At 36.2% G+C, this 27,996-nt stretch overlaps 1 protein-coding gene across 2 annotated transcripts; it reads left to right on the top strand.

Moving 5' to 3' along the window:
• Nucleotides 1-3: 3 nt before the first annotated feature.
• Nucleotides 4-27,996, top strand: LOC121426442 (hypoxanthine-guanine phosphoribosyltransferase-like). Of its 2 annotated transcripts, none has more exons than XM_041622742.1 (7): nt 4-147; nt 16,270-16,376; nt 17,676-17,862; nt 18,392-18,475; nt 22,483-22,612; nt 25,291-25,367; nt 26,289-27,996. In XM_041622742.1, the coding sequence occupies exons 1-7, from the start codon at nt 124-126 to the stop codon at nt 26,334-26,336; spliced, it is 657 nt and encodes a 218-aa protein (XP_041478676.1). In that variant the 5' UTR covers nt 4-123; the 3' UTR covers nt 26,337-27,996. The 2 variants fall into 2 exon arrangements, with proteins under 2 accessions (XP_041478676.1, XP_041478675.1); XM_041622741.1 differs by lacking the exon at nt 4-147 and adding an exon at nt 8,237-8,344.

Here is a 27,996-nt window from a genome sequence, read left to right as displayed (position 1 = left end):
ATGGTTTTCCAACTCTGGCATTATAGAGGCCTATACTTGAAAGAAGTGGTAAGAGATTTACATTCCAAGCTTTGGACATCACGCCTGGTCAGTTAGTCGTGACGCCCATCAGAACTGGTCATCATGGATGACATACCATACGTCGCGGTAAGCGATTCGCTACTATAATTTTATACAAAAAGTATATATAAATGAAATTATATTATGATACGTTATTTGCTGCGGTCGATCGAGACAATTTATGTATATATATATATATATATATATATATATATATGTGTGTGTGTGTGTGTGTGTGTGTGTGTGTGTGTGTATTAGCACGCTGAAATTCTTCATCAATTCATCAATATACTCATTAAACCATTTTAACATCATTAATATAAGTCGGCCTCGCCTGTACTAATTACACGAAGTTTATAGCTCAGAACTATATATATATTTATGATAATCAAAATAGGCTTGGTCAATGTTCCGCTTTTCTGAGAACGCTATCTGAGTACAATTCACTGTACAAAAAACAATAATTTTATTGTTCTTATTATTATTATAACGCTACATGTCCCTAAGCACAATGCTATAGCTGACACCGAATGAACACCAAAGAGTGCTTGCATGCACTGTAAAAGAAATATTAATATTGATAAAAATTTTAACCAGCACGAGGTAAATTATCTGTCCAACCAATTTTGGGCAGTATTTTATCCAATGCGGGAAGCATATTGTCCAGTAAGGTTAAAAAATAAGCAGCGATTACTTTAGAATGGGCAAAATTTTCATTACACTGGATAAATAAATAAAAATGTCCCAAATAAATGCGTGATGTTTGTTGCCAATTACCCTCATGGAGCATTTTAACCCAATATTTTTAGAGTGTGTAGAGTAATAACCAAAGGTGTTAGTGGCTTTGCCAGGAAAAAAATTGAAAGCCCCGCCCCCCCCCAAATAAAAAAAATAAAGGGAGTTCGCTACAAAATGAAGGATTTAGAATAAGTTCCTGCAATGTAGCATAGCTATCAGATTTCCAGAGGGGCGGCTGCCAATAACGAATAATACACGCAGCACCCCCTGGGAAAATCTCCCAACACCCTCCGCTTCCATTGCAAGGGCCACGATACAGCGGCCCCAATCAAAGTGAAAGCCCTCGGCCGGCTTCGCTCCATTGGCTTTGAATGCGCAGTTTAGTTTGTTTAATACCTTGGTCACATTTGCTACGGCCGCCGTAGATTCTAAAATTTCTACGGCGAGTAGCAATTCTACGGTCGCCTCAGAATTTCCACGGCCACTTACTCTACCGGTCACATATGTTACGGTCGCCGCACGGCGTATTTTTTAATTTATGGAAAAAAATCTGCGGCTGACGTATGTCCTTGAAATCATGACGTACGGTCGCCCTAGGGCGACCCTGCGCTGGCTGTAGGTTCTTGACAAATACTAAGGCAGACGCGAGGTGGCCGCAAGGCGCCCACACGGCGGCCGCAGGGGGACTATACAGGGAGTATACCATAAATTGCTTGTCACACTCATCATGATATTTTACATTAGACATTTCATTTCAGAAAGTTTTGAAAGTTTCGCACCATGCCCATGCACTTATTTTGGGCAGGAGGGAGGGGTGGGTTTTCGGGGTCCTGCCCCCTGGGTAGGAAAAAAGGGGGTGCCAAAAGAGGGAGGGAAGAAAGGGAAAGAAAAGGGGATAAAAAAAGGAGGGGGAAAGAACAAGAGGAAAGGAGAAAAGAAAGAGAGAAAGAAACAAGAATAAGGGAAAAAAGAGAGAAGAGAAAGGGGGGAGTAATAAAGTGCGGGGGCACCAAATTGATGTTCGACCTAGGAAGGGGGGGGGGGGCAAATTCGACTTTTGGGGTGATTCGCGCTTCGCGCTCGCATCGAATGATTAGTTAGATGGCCATCCTGTTAATGATTACCTAAACTGTGGAGAATGTCTAGTTTTGGAACGGAATATAAAAAAAAGTTCAGCTCCCGTTTCGCGCTCGCATCGAATAATATTTAAGTGCCCATATTGTTCATGATTACAAATAATGCTTAGAATTTCCAAACTTTGGGTCATTTTGGAATATAAACAATTTTCAGCTCGCCCTGACAGATAGATCTCCCTTAACCATGTTAATATGTTTATATGAATAAAGTCAATATAACTACACCCTAGGAAACAACAACAAAAATCAGCATTTAACTCCCCAAGATAATAATAATATTAGTAATAATAATAGTAATAATAATGATAATGATGATAACGTCATATTTTACCCAAGTCAGCCGCTGGTGAAAGGGCAATATCTGTGCTTCCTGGTCACATTTGTTCTTTAAAAAAAAGTGGTAGGCTATTACATCATATTCATGGATAGTTTGCTTTTTATTAATTTATCATTAAAAAAAAGTGGTCTGCAGTTGCCCTTTTTCATGTGATTATGATATAAAATAATTCAACATGCATTTAAGGCACCTGTTTGCCTGACGAGGAGGGGTCGCCATTTTTTTTTCTGAAAAGTACACATGACATGCATATGGGCCAAAAATTATAGGTCGAGCCCCCGAGGTGCAAAATTCTAAATACGCGCCTTGTGGCTCCGAGCATATAACACAAAAGGAGAAGGGGAAAGGAGGGAAGAAAAACACAAGGGCAGCCGCACGGCCACCGTACGCTCGACGTACGGCCGCCTTAGACCATTCTACGCCATGCCTACGGCTAGTCTAATTTCTACGGCGAGCGTAGAAAAGAAAAAATGTTATAACTCCGCGTTAAAATTCTACGGTCACCCCTACGGCCTTTAAAAAGTAGGAATCCGCCGTACGTCGACCCTGCGGCCACCGCAGATTTTCTGCGGCCGCCGCAGAAATCTCTCGAATTCAGGTAACTACGGCCGCCGTTGAGCAAATGTGACCATGGTATAACCCTTGCTTTCCAGTCGATTCCATGAAAAATCTCCCTGCACTGCCTTGAAAGACCTAAATCAGAATTACTTTAGTGCTTCTGTATACGCTAGTTTTATGTACTAACGGTTTGGGTTAATAAATTCGCAGAAGGGGAGTATAGTGTGGTACTTTGTGACTGATAAAATCTTCTTTGTGTTTTAAAATAAGCGCCAGAACCGAACTCATGCCCTACAGGCAGGGCCGTCGCCAGGGGGGGGGTGCGGAGGGTGCGAACGCACCCCCCTTCAGAACCAAAAAAAAAAATTAAAAAAAAAAAAAAAAAAAAAAAAAAAAAACGGAGGGGGGGGGGTAGGGATACTTGAGGGCTCTTTTGAAAAAGATCTGGCCGGCGGGCTATATAACTGCATGAAATTGAGTTAATACGTTGTTTTTTGTGTTTTTGTGTTTTTTTTTTCATAAAAAGCACCCCCCCCCCCTAGAAAAAAGCTGGTGACGGCCCTGTACAGGTATAATTGTTTATGCTTAAAATAATTGATTGTTGAGAGTATTCAGACCGGGGCCGCGGAACGGTTTTCAAAGTCAGGCGGGGGGGGGGGGGCTGACCATGCAATATAATCACAATCTTATGGTCATTTTTCCGTTTTTGTACACAGTTTTGGAAAAGAGTGGGGGCTGAAGCCCCTCAGCCCTCCCCCCCCCCCGCTTCCGCGGCCCCTGTTCTTACGGTCCACATCGACTCTGCTTTGCCCTCTCCAAGAAAATGATCGTTTGTACAATATCAATGTTTTTCTCATGAAGTTGAAAGTGAAAGCACTAATAAAGATTTTGATAGTAATAATGATAATAATAGGCCTATTGATGATGATGATGATGATGCTTATCATGATAATGATGCTTATCATGATAATAATTCTAATAATAATAACAATAATAATTATGATAATAAATGATAAATTAAAACACGATGATCATTTGAACGCACCGGTATCCATCATAAAAAAGATGCTCACGCATGGGTGTCGATCGGTATTCTTGGTTGGGGGGTATGATTGACACAAATGTTCTTGTGGATGGGGATTTTTCAACATTACCCCCACTAAAATCACAAGTTAGGACATTTGGGAGTGGTTGATATGTATGGTGTGCTTGGAAATTCCTTCATTGTTGCAGTGTACTGTACTTATAATTTTTTTTTTTTTGAAAATTCGATTTGTGTTACAAGTAAGCCTATTCTAAACTCATACGAAAGGAAAAAATGACAAAAATTGTCTGGACCATGTACAAAGTGATCTGTTTATTGAGCATGATGTATACAACCTCTCTCTTAAATCTAACCCGACTGGCAATATCTTTTTTCTTCAATAATGCATGATGATAAAATGCAGATTCGGACAAATTAAGACTAGCACAAATTACAAACTGTGTGGCTTCTCGTGCGCCATCGGGCTTACCGTCATTCCTGAGACGATTTTAACCCTGGATTTTAACATGTTTTAAATGCTTTGTAAGTGCATGAAACAAAAACAAACGATTCTAATTCACATACCAGCTGTTTCTTTTTCTTGCAGCAGACTTTCAGATTCCTTTCTCATTTCTTTTTTTGCTTCCTTGCTTGGGGTTGCTTGAAAGAAGTTTGTTATTTTGGAATACTTTTTGCGCTTTGCATCCATTTTTAGCCTCAGATATGTCCGCGATATAATCAGGATAATTTGCTCAAGAGCTTTTACATGTTTTATGACCAGCACGATTTGTTAGATATGCGCAAAGAGAAATTCTTGGTAGCTTGTTAATTTCGCGCATTGGAATTTGGTTACAATAACTTTTTATGACAGCGATGCCTGGCGATTTACTTATTTTACATAACAATTAACAATGAAAAAAATCACTTTATAATACTTTGGTTTTACCCCATCTCACTTATTGCTGCGTGCTATGGGGGAATGGATTCAAAACACATTTACATTGATTATTTCTTATTCAAAAAAAGGTTCATCAGAACAGTTTGTAATGCACATTTCAGTAGTCCGACACAAACAAACTTATTTCTTGATCGTAAAATATTGAAAATCTGTGACTTGGCTCTTATGCATACTTATATATTTATGTACAATTACCATTCAAATATCTTGCCAAATGTTTTTAATAATCTCTTCAACACAAATGCCTCTTACTATTCATACTTTACGCGTCATTCAGCAGATCTTCACCATTACCTTCCAAAAACTAAAATTACCCAAAACTCTACGTTGTAGAGGAATTAAGCTGTGGAATGATTTGAATAATGATATTAAACAAAGTAAAACCCTAAATAAGTTTTAAAACTTTTGAAAGATGAACTTTTCGCTCAGTATAAAAACTCCTGCCAATATAGCACACTGTAGGTCACTATGATACATAATCATTACTTCTAGTTTGCTTGTTTATTTCCCCTATATTAGCCCATTGTTTTTTTTATTGTATTTCAATGTTATTTGTTGTTCACTCTTTATGAATGTGTTATATTAATTTGTATTTAATTGTATCATGGTGGTGCCCCACCCACAATTTTTTTAAATGAAAACTTCTAGGGGTTCCCCGTGTTTTTACCTAATTTGTATATACCTGTATTTTTATGATTGATTTAAATAAATTTTGAATTGAATTTGAATTGAATTGAATATGAATTTGAATTGAAGTGATATTAAAAAGGGTTGTAGATTAAATGGGACAAACATCATGCACCATAGTCTTGGATGTGGAGGGGTAAATCTGAGAAAAGTTATTTGTTCTTTTTCAAGATCTACGTACCCCTCTGGGATTTACGTCCATGGGGTTTTCCCCGTTTATCTTGGGCTTATGTCGAAAGGGTGGGTGCTGTCGCGTTAGGGTGCGTCAACGCGAGCGCGAAGATTCGTCCAAAGGCCCCCCCCCCGGTTTGGCCGAAAGGGTGCGTTGGGAGCGCCACGTCGCTTCGCGTTCACTGGAACGCGCCCTTTCGTCCAAAGCCCCCCCCCCACCGGTTTGGACGAAAGGGTGTGTTTAATAATAATGAATAAATAAATACAAATATTTTATAAGAAAGCTGAATATAAGGTATTTTGTCAAACATTGCCAATTTGCACGTAAAATAGTGGATTTTCAATCATTTAAAGCATTGACAATTTGAGGAAAAGAAAGAAAAGCTCAACTAAGAATAATGATAATAATAATGATGATAATAATAATAATAATAATGATAATAAAATCAGATACCCACCCTTGCAATAAGCCACTTGGCGCCAATTTTTCACTCCAAATTCATTTCCATTCACTCTTTGGGGTGAAAATTATTATTATCATTATTATAAGTATTATTATTATTATTGTTATTATTTTTATTATTATAAGTATTATAATTATTATTATTATACAAACAACACGCACATATTATTATTATTATTATTATACACACAACACGCACACATACACAACAGATAAATCTCACAAAATATACTGAGGCAGGGTCTCAAGTGTAAAATATAGTAAGGTAGGGTCTGAAGATTTAAACGTTGTGAATGCTGACCCGACATCAATTTTGGCCTTGCCCTTCCAGGACACATCTGCCGTAAGTTTTATAATTTGGGGGACACCAAATATCTCCAGGTATACGAATGTTTTCCTTTGTAATAGAAAAACAAAACCCTGCAAAGTATAAAATTAAAGGTAAGTTACTTTTTTTATTTGAAAGAACCTTGAAATCAGTCATAATTTTTACATGTATCAATATTACACCATAAAACATTTCCACCGAAAAATCCTCATGCAGCATGCCGTCATAATAACAATGATTGTTTGTTTTTTTGGCTTAAAAAGAATGTTTGTGCCATATGATAATTTATGTTCCTATGCAAATTTCACATATCACTCGTCTTTTTTGTTTGTTCAGCTTTCTTATATTTGTATTTATTTATTCATTATTATCAAACACACCCTTTGGTCCAAACCGGGGGGGGGGGGGGGGGCTTTGGACGAAAGGGTGCGTTCCAGTGAACGCGACGTGGCGCTCCCAACGCACCCTTTCGGCCAAACCGGGGGGCTTTGGACGAATCTTCGCGTTCGCGTTGACGCACCCTAACGCGACAGCACCAACCCTTTCGAAATAAGCCTTTATCTTGCCACCCTTTTACTCCCGTTTATCTTTCCACCCTTTTGAATTAATTGATTTATTGAAATTAATTTATTCACCACTGGTAGGATGGAACACCCTATCAACAAAAGTTGTTTCTCGTCGGGGTCCTTTTATGCCATGTGTTAAAAATTATATACATAAACATTTCATTCTTTTTTTATCTTGAACCTCCACCCATCTGTTTAAAAGTCCTGGAAAAGAATTTTTTATTTAATAACAATAAACACAAATTGCGAGGGAAACAAACTGATTGATGGCATATACTATAATAATCACTATAATCATGATCAAACTTTTCATTTTTTCATCATCATTATTATAATTTTGTTACCGTAAATTATTGGGTGGGCGGTGATAATACAGGCCACCCCCTTGAAATATTTGGGGGATATATCCCCCCCCCCATTCCCCCCCCCCCCCCCCGTGAACGACACCTATGTGCTCACGGCACAAGTAAGAAATGAAGAAGAAGAAATCTAATTCAAAAAGTTTGAGTGGTAGTAACGGCGGGCTTTCAGAGAGAATCTAATATTGCGGAATAATATAGCTAGGCCTATACTACATGGAGCACCGCGGGATGCAGCAGAACTGCAGTCTCATTTTCCCGTCAAACAGGTTGTCAAGTGGATCGATCCGATCAACTTACCCCAGTCATGCTGGGGTATTAAAGTGGAATATGTCAAAAAAAAACAGATTTAAAACAAATTCTATAACAACTAATTGATAACGGTAAGAAATGCATCAAAACTTAATTAAAAAAATATATATAAAACTTTCTTCCTTGCTGGGTAATGGAAGTCGTAAGAATGATAATTTTGAGTACCAAAAATATATTTAATTCCTGAAGAGGACTGGGATGGGGAGGGGATTAATAGTTCTTGTTGAACTGATAGAAGCTGCAACTGAGAATGATCCGCGGTAGATATCGAGGCGAAAAGCGCGCGTAATGGACTTCCGGTTTTTAAGCACTGTAGGGCTTATTCCATTGTACAGGGGGGGAAATATGATATCAATGACAAAATATCTAAACTAAATTTGGGACAAAACAGATCACGAAAATAACAAATATTGACTGAATTAATCATAATGTATATTTCATGAATTAATGTCATTTAAAAAATTCAGGATAAGAAAAAATATCAACATCCTTTGTGTATCTAATAATTATACCCTACAAAAATGAAATCTCGCCGTAATTAGGTTCAAAGGTCAAAACATTTTATAAACACGATGAACGGGGAAACGCGCGAAAGATCTGACGGTGAGCCTGCAACCAAAATACGCAAAATGTCTACAATAATATCAGTAAGTTACTATGTCTTTGTGTGAAATGTACTTTTGTGACCATTTTGTCAGGTTTCTAAGGCGATTCCGGTCCAACTTATATTGATCCGAACTAAATTCTAGTTAAGCTCGGAAGCCTACTCGGAAAACAAGACCACATGATTTCGAACGGCGCGATCCTGGCTCTGCAGACTGTACACATACACAATGCAAGCAGCTAGCCGTAGCCATTCGGGTGGACGTGGACAATGCAATGTCATGAATGGGACTTTTCAATGATGATAATTGCAAATGCATTGCCATTGGCAATGGCAGATGTGATTATTGTTAACCATTCTTGCGTGCTACATGATGTAGGCCGTGCCATGTGCTAACTTAATGTCTTTTTTATGTCGGGTTAACTTGGGGCTGGCAATGGCATGGCATGGCCTGGGCTGGAACAGTGGAAGTGGAAGCTGTGCCTGTGGACAGTCACCAGTAGAGGCGCACGGCCAATATGGGAGACTCTCTCCAATAGGGGAGACAATCTCCCAGTTTTTGGAGACTTGCTTTGCAAAAGGACAAAAGAAACAACACCAACAAAAGCATGATTTTTTCCACCCAAAATTTTGTCTCGCTGAGGTCAGAAGCCCATTTGTTTCGTGTGTGATTGACAACAAAAATCCTTATCAAAACAAAAGTAGATGGTGAATTTTTAAAGTAGACAGTGAAAAGGGGTAATTTGTCATGAGGAATCTGCTTATCACATTTTTATTTGCCGCCAAGGTAATCCTTTTGCCGCAAATGTAAACAAAGGAAATTAGTCTCCAAAACTGGAGACTGTCTCTGAAATTGGATACCCAAATTCTTTACAAAAGTCTCTGATATTGGAGATAATTTCCCACGTTGGAGACAGTCTCCAATATTGGCCGTGCGCCTCTACTGGTCACAGTGCCAGTGGAAGCACTCATTCAATGAACAAGGTTATAATATAACCTTGTTCTCAGTTATATGTCCATGTGTGGCAAAATAAGGGTGGCAATGTTTGGCTTATTTTCTCTTTTTTTTTTGACAAATGCTTGATTTTTTTTACACTGACAGTTTCCGGCAACTTGGCTCTTAAGTAAATTTGATTCTTCATTTTTTTCTTAATTAAAAATAGAGATCAAAAAATGAAAATTTTCTTGCCATATTACTTTCCACCAATAGAGGGCATACACAAAAATATGCCTAAAATTCAAGTTTTTGAGTGCTCTGTGAATACAATAATTTTTCCCAAGTTACTAATGAAAAATAAATTGCAACTGTATGAAAATCAGTAATTTTGGTCACAAAAGTGATATTTTAATGATTTTTTAGAGTATGTGCTCAATACAGCATTGGCATGCCATAGTAGTCCTACCTGTAGTTTCTCCACAGGCAGAATGGTAGCAGTGAACAAGTGAGTGGAAGTAGACAGCTGGCAGCCGTCTGTTTTGAGGAGTTTTTTAACATTTCTTTTTTTAATTTCTCGTACACAGATGGCTCGCTATCCTGCAGCCACCATTAGCCTTAGGGGACTTGCAATGCAAAATCCCCCCTTCGGGGCCCTTCAATTTTTGTCTTTAATGAATAAAAAAAATTGACAATTATTGCGACCAAAAATGGCAAAATGCAAATTAATATTCCCTCTTGGCATGCTTGGCATTAATTGCCAAAAAACAGAAAAATCAAGTTAAAAGAAACAAAAACAGTGACTTACCTCGGCTGTCACGCAAATTCACTTCCCCGTTTTGTCCGATCTTAAGTACATAAACATATGGCCATTGAGTCCCCTGTACAGATCGCGCTAGAACTTCGGTCTCTGTATTTGGTGAGTGAAGCCAACGGAGTTCAGCTGAACAACCAGGGTGACCAGACGTCCCGTATTTTGTCCTTTGTCCCGGCGTCCCGACAAACCCTTCCCGGGACGCCTTTTTGTCCCGCATTTAAGAATATTGAACAAAATGTAGTTAATGCATTTAAAAGAAGTGAATTTTCATCAATAACCAACAGATGACGAAGCAGAGATAACAATGAAACTAATTTGGAGATGTAATTGGTGGAACAAATTATTGAGTTTTCATAACAAGATCTTGTTGTTTCAGCTTTCGATTTGAGTCTTGTTGTGTATGATGCCGCTATGTTTCATCTAATTTTTAATTTTGACAATGTTTCACTTTAAAATTTTACTCATTTCTAAATAATTGTAGTTTTTTACAATTCTGTAAATATATTAAAAAACACCAAACTTCATTATGATTTTTGTTAGATGACTTGATTTTTTTGTTTGCTTGAAGTTTGAACTTTTTTCCTCTTTCTTTTGTAACATTCTTTGTTCATCCTTATATCCTTCCTGCTTGCCCTTTTTTGTTCCATCTATCTTTATTTCCGATCTTTTGTTCCTGAACCTTTCTCTCTGTTCATTTGTCTTTCTTTCTGTTACTTTTCTTTATTAAATTTCCATTTTTTATTTCCTGAATTCATTCTTTCTTTCCTTAAACTTTTCTTTGCTTCCTTCTCCCTTCCTCTCTCTTTTTTGTTCTCTCCTTCCATTATTTTCTCTTTTTGTCATACTCTCATCTCTTCATTCTTTCCTCCTTTCTTTCATTCTTTATTTTATTTTTCCTTCCAATTCTTTTCCCTTATCATTTCTTTCCCTTCCTTCCTCCCTTCCTATTTTCTTCTTTCTTTGTTTCTTTCTTCCAAAGAATGAAGGAAAATATTTCTTTTCTTCATTCTTTCTTTCCTTCCCTTTTTTCTCACTTTCTTTTTTCCTTTCCTTTATTTTGTCTTTCACACATCTATTCATCTTCCCTTTCTTTTTTTGTCTTTCTATATTCATTTCAAAGAATGACGGAAACCTTTTTTCTCTCTTTTATTCTTTCTTTCATCCTTCTTTTATTCTAATTTTCTTTAATGTTTTCATTTTCCCCTTCAGTTCATATTTCCTTTCTTTCTTCATCTCTTTTCTTTTATCTTTTCTTTCTCTCCTTCATTCTTTCGTTTACCCTCACTTTCAGTTCTTTATATTTTTCACATTCATGTCTAACATTGTGTATCTTTGTTTATCTTTTTTGTTGATTGTCCCGTATTTCATTTTGTGAAATCTGGTCACCCTGTGAACAACCAACATAACAGAGACCGAAGCTTTTGGTCTACAGTGGAAGTAGCCTGGAGGCGTCTGGGGAGTGATGTTTAATACTCTACGTATATCACTCCCTTAACGCCTGGATTTGCTGTACATGCCTTTCTGTAGAGGCCAGGATTACCCGTGTTGAACCTAGACCTAAATCACCAATTTTAGTTTTAGTTTTTTGCCCAAAGTTATGTACATGGGCAAGTTTTATGTTTACTCCCATTTTTAAATTCTTTTGTAATTTTCATTCACTAAAAAGTATTAAAATTGAAAGAAGTTAAAGAGCAAGAGCGTTCACTTACCCCGTCTGTTTACGTCGCCATCTTTATTTCTTTTGTTATTGATACCTAGATACACACGCGGTAACACGCGTGCAGAGCTGCAACTTAGATTTAAAAATACTTGCATTTGCCAATTAAAATCACGATTCGTAAAATATTTGTTTCAGTTGATAAATATAAAGTAATTTATATGATATTTATTGATTAAAACAAATGTTTTGCGATTCCTGATATCTATCGGCAGATGCAAGTATTTTTTTAATCCAAGTTGGCAGTCTGTCGGTGAATGGGGATGACTAGAATGTCATAAATTGTTAAATAAGACAGTAACATTAAAACAAGTTAAATAGTGTATTACTGTTACTTAGTGTGAGCCTGCAATGCATGTGTAATCATGGGAATGAGGTCCACGAATACGGCAACTGGGTTTTGTCTAGGGATAGATCTAGGCCTAGATTTTTAATTTTTTGAATTGTTTTTGTTTATTCTAAATGACATTATCTTGAACGAAGGCCCACTATCCTTAGACTCTAATCTTTTGATATTATACATATTCCAAGAAAATATCTAAAACATACGTTACCAATGATTATTATTTAGGCCTATTCCTTATTTTTTAATTTTTCTGTCGGAGAGGAAGAAATGGCAGCCGTGTGTTGCTGCTCTTTACTACGTTCAATGAGTTATGCCTTTATCAAGGCTTTCCAATTAGAATTTTTGATATCCTGGCAAGTCAATGTGAGCGACAAGTTCCGAACGCACACACATCTACATGTTCAAGCACAAAGCAGCAGCACAAATCGCGATTTGATGTTATGTGATGAGACATATTTCTCAGTTATACACTCATTTACACAATCAATACTTCTACAGGAAGTAGATCTATAACAGGAAACTATATGTTTACCAATTCCAACTTTCTAAAGTCTCATTCATCTTCCACCTAAACTTCTTACGCACACACATTCTATGGGTTTCTATCTCACTACATTTCATGTTCTCCCTAAAAGGTCATCTCCCCAATTCAGAGTAAATTTATGACATACGGGTTGTTTTGATCAAGCGTCCAAGATTGACCAACTACTGTTTGGCTGTAACAGACCAATAAAGGGGTTCACTTCTGAACCCAAATCAGATTACAGAATGCAGAGCTGCCAAGTACATGTAGTACGGATTTTCAGTATTTAGTACTGAAAAATGAGAAGAATACTGATGGTTTCATGCAAAATACTGATTTCTCAAGGTTCAGTATTATGTGTTGTCCTATGGTATTTCTTTGAAAATACTGATTTCCTTGCCAAAATACTGATTTTCAGCTTTAAAAATACTGAAATGTTCTTGTTCAGGTTGGCAGCTCTGAGAATGGTTACAGAATAGAGAATAGAGATCAAAGTTTAGAGCCACAGAAAAGTATTCTGCATCAGTTTGCAGCATTTATATTATCTTCACATTCAGAGTATAGTCACCATCAGACTTACTCATGTATTTATCATCATCAAGTTATCTTTAATAAATTTTATGTGAACGCTACATCTTGCATTGATTCATATAATTTAAGTCTGGTTGAAAGTTAAAGTGCAATATCGATCCAATGACAACACAACATGGTTTTTTTCCCACATTTGCTTATAAAAGATATTGAAATATTTTGAATTTCACTTAAGATATTTCAAGTTGTATGAACTAATAAAATTTCACCATGATTTTGTTAGCATATTAGTGTATAAAAGAAAGCAAAAATTGATAACTGATTCTCTATACATGTATATTGCTATGAATTAATTCAGTTATTAGTATACATTCCATAAAGGTCGGACGTACATTCGGACACATTTATGAGCTGTATCTCCTTTAATTTGATAGCAGTGTTTATTTTCTTTTAGTATATCATAATACTTGACCTAGGTTATCATTACACTATGACAGGACCAGGCTGCAATATGAAGAATAGAAAATATGGGCAAAAATATGAGGGGTCGGACGTACATCAGACGAAAGCAGGTTTTATGCTTTTAGAGTTCATGTCAAAATCTCTGTGATTTTTGTGATGCAGGTACTAAAATTCTAATATGAGCTCTTAGCTAAAGGATGAATCTTAAAAGAAATGAAGCAAAGAAATTGATAGGCATTGCCTTGTTTTAGTTACAGGCTGATCTATTTGGGGTCGGACGTACACTTTGAAGGGGTCGGACGTACATTGTGCAAAATATTTGCACACTGTACGTCCGACCCCCTTTGAAGATCAGTTACACAAAACATAGACATTCTAAACTGGATTTATTTTCATATACATACTGTTTGGTTAGTTGTCTTTCACATAAGACAGAATTAACAAATGAATCTGATGCTGGTGAAGAGTTATGCTTGATTAAAGTTGACATGCATTCAGACAGTGTACGTCCGACCCCCATACTGATTTTCTTACAGTCAAGCAAAATGCTCCTCATATCTATTACAAATAAGTCAGTGGGGTTAAACTGTTTCCATTTTGATATCTACATTTTTAGATCACATCAATAATGAAACAACACAACTATTCACACAATGCAGGATATCTTTTTACTGTTAAACTTCAAGTAAAATGTATCTTTTTTAATGGTTTGCGAAGGACATCACAAAGAATTTCTTCAACATAAAAAAACTTGTCCTGTTACAAACTTTGTTTAAACAAGGTGGGTTACGAACCATGAGTCTTCCCTGATGTTGCAATCAATAAAACATGGAATATGACCTTTTGACCCCTAGATGACCTTTGATCTCTCCATCCTCAAGAACACATGTAATTTTTCCCACTGATCGTTTTGTTCCAAGTTTGGGCAAAATTAATGCAAAAATATGTCATTTGACATTTTTACCCCTAGATGACATTTGACCTCTCCATCCTCTTTAACAAATATGTGGTACTACCCACTGATAATTTGTTCCAAGTTCGAATACATTCGAATACAATACACATAAAAACTACCGGTATCAAAAGTTAACTATTGACCTTGAAATAACAAAATGAGCAAAAGTGACCTTTTGACCCCTGAATAACCTTAGAAATTTTGTGTTACAAGTTTGAACAATATTGATGCAAACAAAAAACTTAATTTGAACAAAATCTTTTTAAAAAATGACTGAATGGCCTCTTATCTTATGACCTTTTGACCCCTAGATGACCTTTGACCTCATCAACACACACATGGTATCAACCAAGGATCATTTGTACCAAGTTTGAACAAGGTTGATGCAGAAATAAAGAAATGAGAACAAGTCAAAATTAAATGAATAACCCTTCACATTTTCATAACTTACACCCCTATAGGCAAAAGTAGAATAGTCTAGACATCCATGTACATGTATGTATCATAGCAAATTGGCAGATCTATTTCCCATAGAGGGGCAATTGCTGTACCTGAGATTGAAGGAAGGGGCAATTTCTTCTTTAATATGGAACTTCTTTGTTTATTAAATTTCTCATGTATTTGTATATTTTTAATTTTGATTTTCTTTTTTAATTTCCTGCAGGCTATTATTCAGTCATAATTACCACTAAATTCATTAAGTTATGTGATAATTTGAGATGAAGGAAGGCAGTTTCCATTGAATATGCACACAAAACACAACTAAATCACCATTTCTTGAAGATGATATCATATAAAAAGCTACATATTGTCGAAGATGTGTGGTATTCTTTGTGAAATTGGTCTCAAAACTTGTGCAAGACTTCAAAGAAAAATACCTATGAAACTGTACAGCAATATCAAGGTGTGTTAAAGATCTATCATGCAAAATGTTAAAGATGGAAGGTGAATTTTGCCCCCGGTATTTGTTGGGTAAAGAAAATACAAAAAAGGTCATTTTAAACTAGGTTGAAATTGAAATTTGTATTCAATTTTGAAAGATTGATATGAGTAAAAGATGTTATGATATTAAACTGTTGCAAAAAACATCTAAGCAGTGCAAGATAACTTCATAAAAAAAAGTTTCAAAGGGGTCGGACGTACAAAAAAGTTGTACGTCCGACCCCCATTTAACTTGAAATCCCGGACTAGTGGTGAGCTACCTTCTGGTGTATATATTAAACAAACCGAGCTTGCTTTGCATCCGACTTTGGGAAAATTTATTTGCTTTTGTTTTGCTTGTAAGAAAAAAAGTGTATGTGGAAAGGGGTCGGACGTACATTTCGAAGTGCCTGCTTTTGATACATTTGGTTTAAAAAATATAAGAAAAATAGAAAAAACCTAACTCATTTTTTAGAAACCTGACGTAATAACAACTTGGACAACATCCAACTTTGATTATTTCAAAGCTTATGAAAGGTTTAAAATTTGTTGCAAACTTGACCTTTTAAAATAAGTAAAATTCTATTTTGTTGCTATGGTGACTTCAATGCCTTGCCAAAATGAAACGATACATTGTTTGAATGAAATTATTGTCTGAGCTTTCAAGTGATACCTAATTTGTTCTGTTTGTAGGATTTTAAAATTTTGACCAAAAGGTTTACTATTTGGTGAAACATTCCTTTCTATTTTGCTCTTTTGCAGATACCTGATGAGTATGAGGGCTATAGCCTCAACACATTTTGCGTTCCAAGGCATTATGAACAGGACCTGGAAAGGATTCTTGTTCCCCAGGGGGTCATCGCTGATAGGTAGGTTTATACCCCTTTCATAAACCCAATTATGCGGCTAATAGCAGCATAATTTGGTCATAAAATCCGAGGACAAGAGTTATCCGCATTATTTTGATGCTGCAATTATTCGCATAATAGCAGCATCGGGACCAGATTTGACCTTATGAACGCATTTCGAAAGTAATGCGGATAGTTGCCATGGAGCGGTCACAAGGTCACCCATTCCAACGCAACCGCATCGGAGGGGGTGTGTGCGGCTGCCATGAAGATTATCCTCCTTTTTCAGGACGGGCACTGGTAAAAATAGTGCGGATTATTTTCAGAGTTTATGAACGCAATTTTTATTGAAATATCCGCATTACTCTTAGGCGGCTAATTGGAGGATAGGTTTATGAAAGGGGTATTAGTGAGCTCTATAAGCCAGTTCACGGTTACCTCATGATCAACTTCTCTCAAATGACCTTTGTGATTTTTCATTAGGATGAGCGCTATCATTTTCAAATGTAGATGTTGCGTAAGCTTTACCAGTAGAGTATTCAAATTCTAAGAACAAAACGCAATGTATAGACCAGATGACTAGAATAGTACATGAGGGATAAAGTTTGGAAATCTTTTTTATTTGTGCCTTTGGCACATTTGACTATTGTTTAGGCTACTGCCAAATACCAGTGATTGTGAAGGCTCTATTACTCTTCAGCTTGGATGTGATAAAATGAATATTTTGAAAGGAATACACGAATAATCAAATCACAAATGCCTGTCAGTGAATTTGAAAGCCACCTTCATAGTTTATTTCCAATGGCCTTTTTCTGCCCGTGCACAGTTTACAATCGTGAACAGGCTTATAGTCCCAGTTTCTTAATGGACAAGTCTTCCCGAACAAAAAGTTGATTTGAATAAAAAGAGAAATATCCAACAAGCAGAACACGGTCATCAAAATCAGATTAAAATAAGTCTAATGACATTTTTAAAAGTTTCTCTATTTCACAAATTCTTGTTCCCCAGGGGGTCATCGCTGAGGTAGGTTTAGTAAGCTCTATAGTCCCAGTTTCTTAAAGGGCAAGTTCACCCCAGCAAAAATTTGATTTTAATTAAAAGAGAAGAATCCATTGAAAGTTTCATCAAAATCAGATAAATATGTTTTTTTAAGTTTCTCGTTATTTCACAAATCAGTTTTATGCACATGTTGGTCAGTATTCAAATGAGGGAATAGATGATATCCCCCACTCTACATCATGTTGAATGTGGGTCATTGTTGGGATGGTATTTTTCCAGACTTATTTCATTATATATTGATTTTACTTTATATCACACCAGGACAGAAAGGCTTGCCAGGGATATCTGGGATGACATGGGGGAAGCCTCGTCTCTCGTCGTCCTCTGCGTCTTGAAAGGAGGCTACAAGTTCTGCTCCGACCTTCTCAATTACGTGCAAGCCCTCAACCAGAACGCTGGACGTTCTGTGCAGCTGCGTGTTGACTTCATCCGCCTCAAGAGTTATGAGGTAAGTAATTACTCTACCAACTTTTTTCAAGATGAAAGAACGTATTTGCATTAAACAATTATTTCATGAAAAAGTGTTTAAGATCGAGGTTAATTTTCACCGTTATTATCATAGATTTGAAGCATGAATAATTTCACGAGAAAGTCTTTTAAATCAAGGTGTCGTAATATTATCATACATTAAAATCTGGTACATTAGTGTAAACTTATCTTTGTAAAGTCATGAAATCTTAGATCAAAATCCATAATTCTGATGATCAATAACACAGGAATGCATGTGTGGGACAGCAATTATATATTTCCTTCCAGAGCCATTTGGCAAATATTTTTTTATTTATGCTTACAAACACCTTGGTAGTCATTTTATTGGATTCTGTTCAAACTGTTAACCACAACTCGCATTTCTCTTTTAGACCACGGTACAATGCTATTTTGCGAGTTTGATGGAATTAAAATAAATAATGCTGGCTGCTGTTTGATACTGATGAGGCTGATTCATGATTTCTCCTTCCTGTTGATTTTTTTTCCAGAATGACAAGTCAACCGGTCAGATCCATGTCGTTGGAGGAGACAACCTTGAAAATCTTGAGGGGAAGAACATCCTCATAGTTGAGGTATGAAGGGGGTGGGGGCCATTTTTGTGCTTGTACATGCCAAGGTGACGGCACACCTTACGATTGGGCTGTAACTCAATTTTGGAATAAAACGTAGAATTTGATGCTGATATTAAGACTTGGAATATCTGACTGTGTAATGTTCAAAATCATTGTACGAATACCTCTGGGACCATGCTATCATCCTTAGAATAAAAACAAATTTAATATTTAGTCGTAATGACCTCATAGCAGTTGTACAATTGGCTACGATATGAAACTAATTTGGCCTTTACTCCAAAATAAAGGCTTGCAATCTTTCAAAATGGTTATCTTTCAATTGATTTAAATCTCAAATGATATGTTCCATTCACAATGTCAGAAAATGAGCAAAATGCGATTTGTTCCAAAATCGAATCGTGAACAGGTTTAAGGTGTGCGATGGCCTTAAGATTGAACTTTAATTTCTTAAAGGGGAAGTTCACCCTGACTAAAAGTTTATTGTAAAAATAACAGAAAAAATAATGAAAAATATTGCCGAAGGTTTGAGAAAAATTCATCAAAGAATTAAAAAGTTATTAGAATTTCAATTATTTGATTTGTGACGTCATATGCGAGCAGCATTCCTACATAGCGAATGGTAAAAAAATCAATGAAGTGTCATTTTCTCATAAAATTGAAAATGGTTTTTACTGTACCTTTTGTATATCACTAGACAAATCATTTCACACCCGATCATGAATAGAAACCAAAATCAAGTTATCAGGAACCATATAAAATTTGAAATTTATGCGTTTTATATTACATAACACATGGGGCAGCTGCTCGTTTATGACGTCACAAATCCAAAACTTTGAACTCTAATAACTTTCTTACTCTTTAACGGATTTTCCTCAAAATTCACCAATATTTTTTACTATTTTTTCTGCTATTTTTACAACAAAGTCTTCTTCAGGGTGAACTTCCCCTTTAATAGACCAGTTCGTAGTTACTTCATGGACAATTTTGGTCAAATGACCTTTCATTTCTTTCATTATGATAGGCAGATTTCAAAGCAAGATATTACGTAAGCTTGCCTTACATAGCAGGATGAAGAAATTGAATAGACCAGGTGACTAGAATAGCACACCAATGAACACTTTATGAAGGTATTTGTTGCATATCATAGCATGTTGCGCAATGTACTTGGCAAACTGAAATACCAGTCATTCGTGGACGCATTGTTGTTTTTTGTGGATGTAAATGAAAACCACAATTCAAAAGAATATATGAATAATCAAGACATGAAAGTTGGTGCTTATCTCATTAGATTTTAAACCACCATGTCACTTTAGTACAAATGACCTTCCTCTGATCATGCGTAGAATCTTTTGATCATGCGCAGAAAGGAACTACGAACTGGCTTATTGTTCCATATCAGGTTCAACGGATAGTTTTCTATAAACTGCAGATTTTAATTTTAATTATTGTGTTAAATATTTTAGTAGAATTTTGGCAAAATGTATACATTTTCTTGCAAGAAACGACTGCCTGTCATTTTCAGATTAAAGCAATGAATGCCTGCACACAAATCATGTAGGGAGTCGGCATTTGAGGCCTTTACATGACATGCCTGAAATACAATATTCTACCATTGTGACTCAATTTTTTGTCTCACCTGCGAAGCAAAGTGAGACTATAGGTGCCGCTTTTCCGACGGCGGCGGCGGCGTCAACATCAAATCTTAACCTGAGGTTAAAGTATATGGACCTGGTTAATAAAACTTGGCCATAAGGTTAATCAAGTATTACTGAACATCCTATTAGAGTTTCATGTCACATGACCAAGGTCAAAGGTCATTTAGGGTCAATAAACTTAGACCATGTTGGAGGAATCAACATCGAAATCTTAACCCGAGGTTAAGTTTTTGAAATGTCATCATAACTTAGAAAATATATGGACCTAGTTCATGAAACTTGGACATAAGGTTAATCAAGTATCACTGAACATCCTACATGAGGTTCATGTCACATGACCAAGGTCAAAGGTCATTTAGGGTCAATGAACTTTGGCCAAATTGGGGATATCTGTTGATTTCCCCTCATAACTTTGAAAGTTTATGGATCTGATTCATGAAACTTGGACATAATAGTAATCAAGCATCACTGAAAATTTTGTGCACGTTTGAGGTCTCATGATTAAGGTCAAAGGTCATTTAGGGTCAATGAACTTTGGCCGAATCGGGGGTATCTGTTGAATTACCATCATAACTTTGAAAGTTTATTGGTCTAGTTCATTAAACTTGGACATTAGAGTAATCAAGTATCACTGAACACCCTGTGCGCGTTTCAGGTCACATGGCCAAGGTCAAAGGTCAATGAACTTTGGCCGAATTGGGTGTATCTGTTGAATTACCATCATAACTTTGAAAGTTTATGGATCTGATTCATGAAACTTGTACATAAGAGTAATCAAGTATCACTGAACATCCTGTTCGAGTTTCAGGTCACATGATCAAGGTCAAAGGTCATGTAAGGTCAATGAATTTTGGCCATGTTGGGGTTTTTTGTTGAATAACCATCATATCTCTGTAAGTTTATTGGTCTAGTTCATAAAAAGTGGACATAAGAGTAACCATGTATCACTGAACATCTTGTGCGTGTTAGAGTAGTATTCAAAGTCAGCACTGCTGCTATATTGAACCGCGTGATGCAGGTGAGACGGCCAGAGGCATTCCACTTGTTTTCATTAAAATCTAGTCATTAATTGCAGCTGTAAAGTTTGTGGTCCTTGCATGTCTGTAAGTGATCAGATGAAGAGCATGGTGTAGACGTATCTTACAATCACAATTTTACAATGTTTATGATTAGTCTAGTCTTCAAGCTGTTTTTTATTATTTTTTTGGCTAAATCTTCTACCCTTAAAAGTGTCAGCAAAAGATTGTTTGACACTTAAAAAGCTGAGCTGTAAGGTCCTAATTATTTCCTGTGTCTGTGATATGTTTTCAAAAAAGAAAGAAATAAAAGGACTGACAAATTGCCACCTATTTTTTTGTGATAGCACTTGTACAGTACAACAAATTCAAATAATAGGAAGCCTCATTTCAATTATTCCTGGCAGAGATATGATGATTTAAGTCACAAATATCTTTTCGATATCTTGAAAGTACACAAATTGATAATTTTCTTTTTAAAATTTTTTCTTTGTTCATACTTGCCAACTGGCCCTTTTAATATGGACAGTCTCAATTTCCTTATTTTGTTGTTCAATAATTGTTTGTCCCTGTTTTATGGACTTGCAATGTTGACAGGTATGTGTCTATTTATTATTCTTAAAGAAATTGGGCCCTACAGTGACCATTTTATACCTCACATTATTTGAGTTTGACAAATGAAGATTAAAGAGATGCTCTGGGCTGAAAATATTTATATCTGAATAAATAGAGTAAAACTCACAGAGCAAAATGCTAAAAAATTGATCAATATCGGGTAACAGATAACAAAGTTATTGAATTTGAAAGATTTGCATTATTCCAGTGAAACAGTTCGAGACATGTCTTCATGAATATTCATTAGGTGGGCTAATGATGTCACATCCCCACTTTCCTTTTTCTTATGTTATTACATGAAATTGTAATTGTTTCATTAATAATGAAACATATGTAAATGATCTGTTGCCATTATTTTGAAATAAGTTGCAGCAAGAAACAACTAATGCACTTAATCAGTTATCAGTCCAATTGTTTAAGTTCTTGGTAGAAAAAATTTGAATAAACTTAATTTCCTGATAATAACAAAGGAACAAGTAGGGATATGCCATCATCAGCCCACCTGATGAATATTCATGAAGACATGCCTAGAACTGTTTCACCGCAATAATACAAATCTTAAAAAATCAATAACTTTGTTCGTTATCCGATTTTGATCAAATTAGACATTTTACTCTGTAAATTTTACTCTCTTCATTGAGATAGGAATATCTTTATCCTGGAGCATCCCTTTAATGTCAAGTTTCACTGCTAGTCACATGACCTCTCTCTTCCTTTCTAGGACATCATCGACACAGGTCACACCATGCAGAGGTTACTAAAGGTCGTCGGAGGTCACAATCCCAAGACAGTGAAAGTGTGCAGTCTATTAGTGAAGAGGACACCAAGGAGTATAGGCTATAGACCTGATTGTAAGTAAAAAATCAAATTTCTCCTTTTTCACAAGAATCACTGAGGCCGTTCTCATTACGCTTTCTTAAACTAGTTTACTGGAAGCCGATTCAGGAAACCAGTTTGGAAGATCGCTTTGCTAGCGTTCCCACTTGATCACACGAAAGTGGTTTTCGAAATCACTTCACGTAAAGCACTCTTGTTGCTATGGAAACGCTCTCAGTGGGGTGACACGTTTCGCGCAAAATTCGAAACCACAGCATGGGCATTCTACACCTGTCGTGTGGAGTAGCGCACCCAAAATGTGCGAAGATCGCTTCCCGAAGAACGGTTGTGTTCTCACTTATGCTAAAACCAGTTTAACGAGGCAAAGCAATCTTGAAAACTACATCGCGAGGTGGTTTTCCAAACTGGTTTAGAAGTTTGCTTCCAAGACAGCTTTGACCGTTCTCACTACACGTTAAACTAGTTTCCACTAAACTAGTATTAGGAGCATAGTGAGAACAGCCTCACTGATTCATCTGTAACTTGGTATTTGCAGTTTGTGCTGCATATGCTTTAACCCTTATCTAAAGGGGGGGGGGTTAATTTGATCCCTCCCCCCTCAAAAAATTTCATCACTATGCCATCGAGAGAAGGTTTTTGTCTCACCTGCGAAGCAGAGTGAGACTATAGGCGCCGCTTTTCCGACGGCGGCGGCGGCGTCAACATCAAATCTTAACCTGAGGTTAAGTTTTTGAAATGACATCATAACTTAGAAAGTATATGGACCTAGTTCATGAAACTTGGCCATAAGGTTAATCAAGTATTACTGAACATCCTATTAAAGTTTCATGTCACATGACCAAGGTCAAAGGTCATTTAGGGTCAATGAACTTAGACCATGTTGGAGGAATCAACATTGAAATCTTAACCTGAGGTTAAGTTTTTGAAATGTCATCATAACTTAGAAAATATATGGACCTAGTTCATGAAACTTGGACATAAGGTTAATCAAGTATCACTGAACATCTTGCATGAGTTTCACATCACATGACCAAGGTCAAAGGTCATTTAGGGTCAATGAACTTTGGCCGAATTGGGGATATCTGTTGAATTCCCATCATAACTTTGAAAGTTTATGGATCTGATTCATGAAACTTGGACATAATAGTAATCAAGCATCACTGAATATTTTGTGCAAGTTTCAGGTCTCATGATTAAGGTCAAAGGTCATTTAGGGTCAATGAACTTTGGCCAAATCGGGGTATCTGTTGAATTACCATCATAACTTTGAAAGTTTATTAGTCTAGTTCATTAAACTTGGACATATGAGTAATCAAATATCACTGAACATCCTGTGCGCGTTTCAGGTCACATGACCAAGGTCAAAGGTCAATGAACTTTGGCCGAAGTGGGTGTATCAGTTGAATTACCATCAAAACTTTGAAAGTTTATGGATCTGATTCATGAAACTTGTACATAAGAGTAATCAAGTATCACTGAACATCCTGTGCGAGTTTCAGGTCACATGATCAAGGTCAAAGGTCATGTAAGGTCAATGAACTTTGGCCATGTTGGGTTTTTTTGTTGAATAACCATCATATCTCTGTAAGTTTATTGGTCTAGTTCATAAAAAGTGGACATAAGAGTAACCATGTATCACTGAACATCTTGTGCGAGTTAGAGTAGTATTCAAAGTCAGCACTGCTGCTATATTGAACCGCGTGATGCAGGTGAGACGGCCAGAGGCATTCCACTTGTTGACTGAACCACTCGCTGACTTAAATTTTCAAGTCTTGTGCATCTTTTTAGACCAAATTTGCGACTCGGGTACACAGTTACAAAATTATGCAACATTTTGTAAGTGCATATCAGACCCAAAATTGCTCTAAAACATGATTCCATGTACGAAATCAATGCAAATTGTGTTTTTCAACAAAAAATCATTTATGTATGATTATTTTTTACTTTTGTCAATTGAAATGGATTTATTTTATGGTGTTTATGATTGCAAAAGGGTCCCTGACAAAGTTCATCGGAAAAAACAATAAAAACAAAGGTTTGAAAAATATATAAGAATTCAAAAAACAATAAAATACATAAGAAATTTGGGAATTTTTTGGTTGATATTTGTTTAAATGTAGGAATCGATACTCCACCAAAAATTAGCATTCTACTAGCTAAATGAAGTGAGTTAAAGGCAAAAACATTTATTAATAAAGAACAAATTAAGGGCAAATTTCATACGCCTTTAATTTGCATAATTATTTAAAAAATGTAAATTAATTTTGAAAATGTTACTGTACAGTCTTGCAGTTTACATCCAGCTTGGCATGCATGCAGATTTCGCGGCGATCGTGCAATCAGCGACCAAGATCCCCCCCTTCCGGTTTACCCTGGTCAGAATTAGCCCTGTTAAGATAGGGTTAAGAGAAAAATATTATTGTAAAATGTATTGTAATTAAGTGGGAAAGAATTGGGTGTTCTGTTTTTAAACCATGAAAATCGAAGAAAACATTGTCTCATTTTGCGGATAGTCACATGAACTAGACACAGAATTAAGTGGATGGGACTACTTACAAATGTCATTGCTCCAATGGTGTGTAAAAATAATTGTACTGCTTGACTGGTGGCAATTTCTTTTTAAGGCCTGGACAATCCAAATTCATTCCAATGCAATTTTTAATATGATTTTTATGTCTTGTTTTTTTTTTAGATTGCGGATTTGAGATACCTGACAAGTTTGTGGTTGGCTATGCTCTGGATTATAATGAATATTTCCGTGATTTAGGAGTAAGTATGAGATCCCTTGATTTCCCTTGTATATTATTCATATTTTTATTTTTTTCATTCATTTATTTGTTCATTCATTTATCATTTATTTACCTTTTTTTTCATCTATGTTTTTATTTACGTATTGTTTAATCAGTTACTGGTAGTTGTTGGAGGCCCTACATCATAATTACAAATATAACAAGCATTAAAAACAATTGAAGTTAAAACAAAATTTTTTTCGGCTAATGACAAGTAGAAGTAATTAACACAAAAACGGTTGCGTAACAAGTGTCCCTGGCTGATGGCAGAAGTTAGAATTCAATTTAATTCCTAAGTGTAGCCTTCTTCTTTGCATTTCTTCCTGTTCTTGCTGTATTTATCCATAATGGTCATTGCACTTTCTTTCTGAATAATTAACGCACAGTATATATTATGTATTTCCAATTGTCTGCATGTGCAATTGTGTATTGAATTGTGCCTTTTTTATTATTGTCAATAATCCAAATGAGATGGTAGCAATGAATTAACAAATAAATAAGATAAATTAGATATTACCAAGCTGGGTTTAAAGTAACCTTGTGTCCAAAGTTTTCTAATTAATTGGCTGAAATTCAATGTCACAATGGTTTAAAGTGTAATGTATTTTGATGAAATTTGGCTTGATAAGGTAAGATAGTTAGATGTGATTCAGGCACCGTAACACAGAGCTTAACAATGATCGTAGAACATATTTCTACGATGGATTACATTGGCTACAATGTACAATCAATCATTCAAATTAAGCGTACGATTAGTCGCTAACATTTGTGTTACAAGACGTTGGATACAAGTTTAAGCATTTGGCCTAGCCATGTAAAATTCGAAAGAAAATACAATTCTTTTGATTGAATACCAACTCTGGCCTGTCAAACTCAGATTCTTTCTCTTCTTTCCTTACAGCATATCTGCATAATCAATGAAGAAGGAAAGAAGAAATACGCCATCTGAGGTGGAGGAAGATGTGTGCTTGGCGAGAGGCTGGAGACTCGTGACATCATTATATGTTTATTCTACTGTGTAGAAATCTAGGGCGTTTCACAAAAGAGATTGACTGAAATTGCACTTCACTTTCTGTTTGTGTGTAATTGCATTGGTTTCTTGTGTACATAGGTACCTGTGTGTTCATGTGGACACATGGGTACTTATATACCTTTGTTATTTGGGTTAATCATTTACACATTCATTTGTACATGTTTATTTTATATTAAAATATATGCTTCTGTAAATTTTCAGTAAAAGATACATAAAAAGGTTATAAAGGAGACAGCAAGAAAAGCAAAAGACTATAAAAAGCTGCTAACTGGCTGCACTTGTTTATTCTAATGTACATAAGTTCTTATGTATAATGGGTTTTTACATAAGTTATGCACATGGGTACTGGTGTTTATGGGTAGTTATGCATTAGGTTCTTATTTATAATAGGGTTTCATTTTCATGCATTGGATACTACTCATGCCTATAACTTAAGGACCAACCTAGGATGTCCCTATACGGAAAAAATGTCTCCATCTCAAACTTTGGTCCTTAGAGGAAATATAATTTTTCTCAAGGCATAAGGAAACTTACTTTGTCCCGGAGATGACTCTGTCAAAGCTGTCGACAGCAGCAAGTAGCATGGACCGTCCACCATTTGTTGAAGTGCAATTTCAGTCAGTCAAAAGGGGCTTTCGCAAGAAAATATTTGCAATCAATTGCAAATTCATGCTGCAAATTTATGATTGATTGATTGATCAATCTTAGCTTTAGCAAATCGGACTAAATACAGGTTTGTTATGGGAACCAGATCAGGGCCCCGTCTTACAAAGTGTTACGATCAACCGTAAGTCTATAGAAATCCATCAGTGTCATAATTTTTTCTTCATAAAATTTTCAAAATGTCCTTTGTAAACAAAGGTGAACCCACCAAACTGTCAAGAAAACAATGAAATTATGTAATTTACGTCATATCTGGAAAACACTTTGAACATTCATGCATTTCAGATGTTGACATCGCCAGCCGTCCATAATTGTGATTGATCGGATCGATCGCAACTCTTTGTAAAACGAGCCCCTGGAATCTGTTGGAAATTTGCAGTTACTAGGAAGATATATGATTGATTTTGGATCCCAAATCAATTTGCAATGGATTGTAAAGTTTCTTGCAATGCCCCAATTGTTGTTGTGAAACACCTTTCTAAAAATGTAACCCCATGTACAGCCCACCCAGGACCCACCCTTGGCTGCCATCTTTAATCATGATTTCTGAACTTGTCTCGAGTGGCCATCGTGTAATTCTAAGTTCAGTGTTGTACCTTTCGATGTTGGTGTTTGACCAATAACTTGTCTTTAATAACCATTTGGGTAATTCCAAGTTCAGTGTTGACCTTTTGGTGTTGGTGTTGGACTTATTGCTACATGGGCATAGCACCAAACTTGGACAAATTTGGCTTGTCGTTGAATAATGGATAATGTGTTATGTATCATTCTTGAACACTGGCAAAATAGGTATTACTATTAGGGAAAGCAATATTGTTCTTCTAACACCGACACCTCACTTGAAATCATTCAATGTAGTTAAGATCTCCACTTGATGCCATATATTAACAGGTTTAGCAAATGTGATCTGTAG

The sequence above is a fragment of the Lytechinus variegatus genome, chromosome 13 (genome assembly GCF_018143015.1).
Source record: "Lytechinus variegatus isolate NC3 chromosome 13, Lvar_3.0, whole genome shotgun sequence".
Taxonomy (NCBI): Eukaryota; Metazoa; Echinodermata; class Echinoidea; order Temnopleuroida; family Toxopneustidae; genus Lytechinus; species Lytechinus variegatus.
The sequence above is the reverse complement of the archived record's forward strand: the minus strand, read 5'-3'. Positions and strand labels throughout refer to the sequence as shown.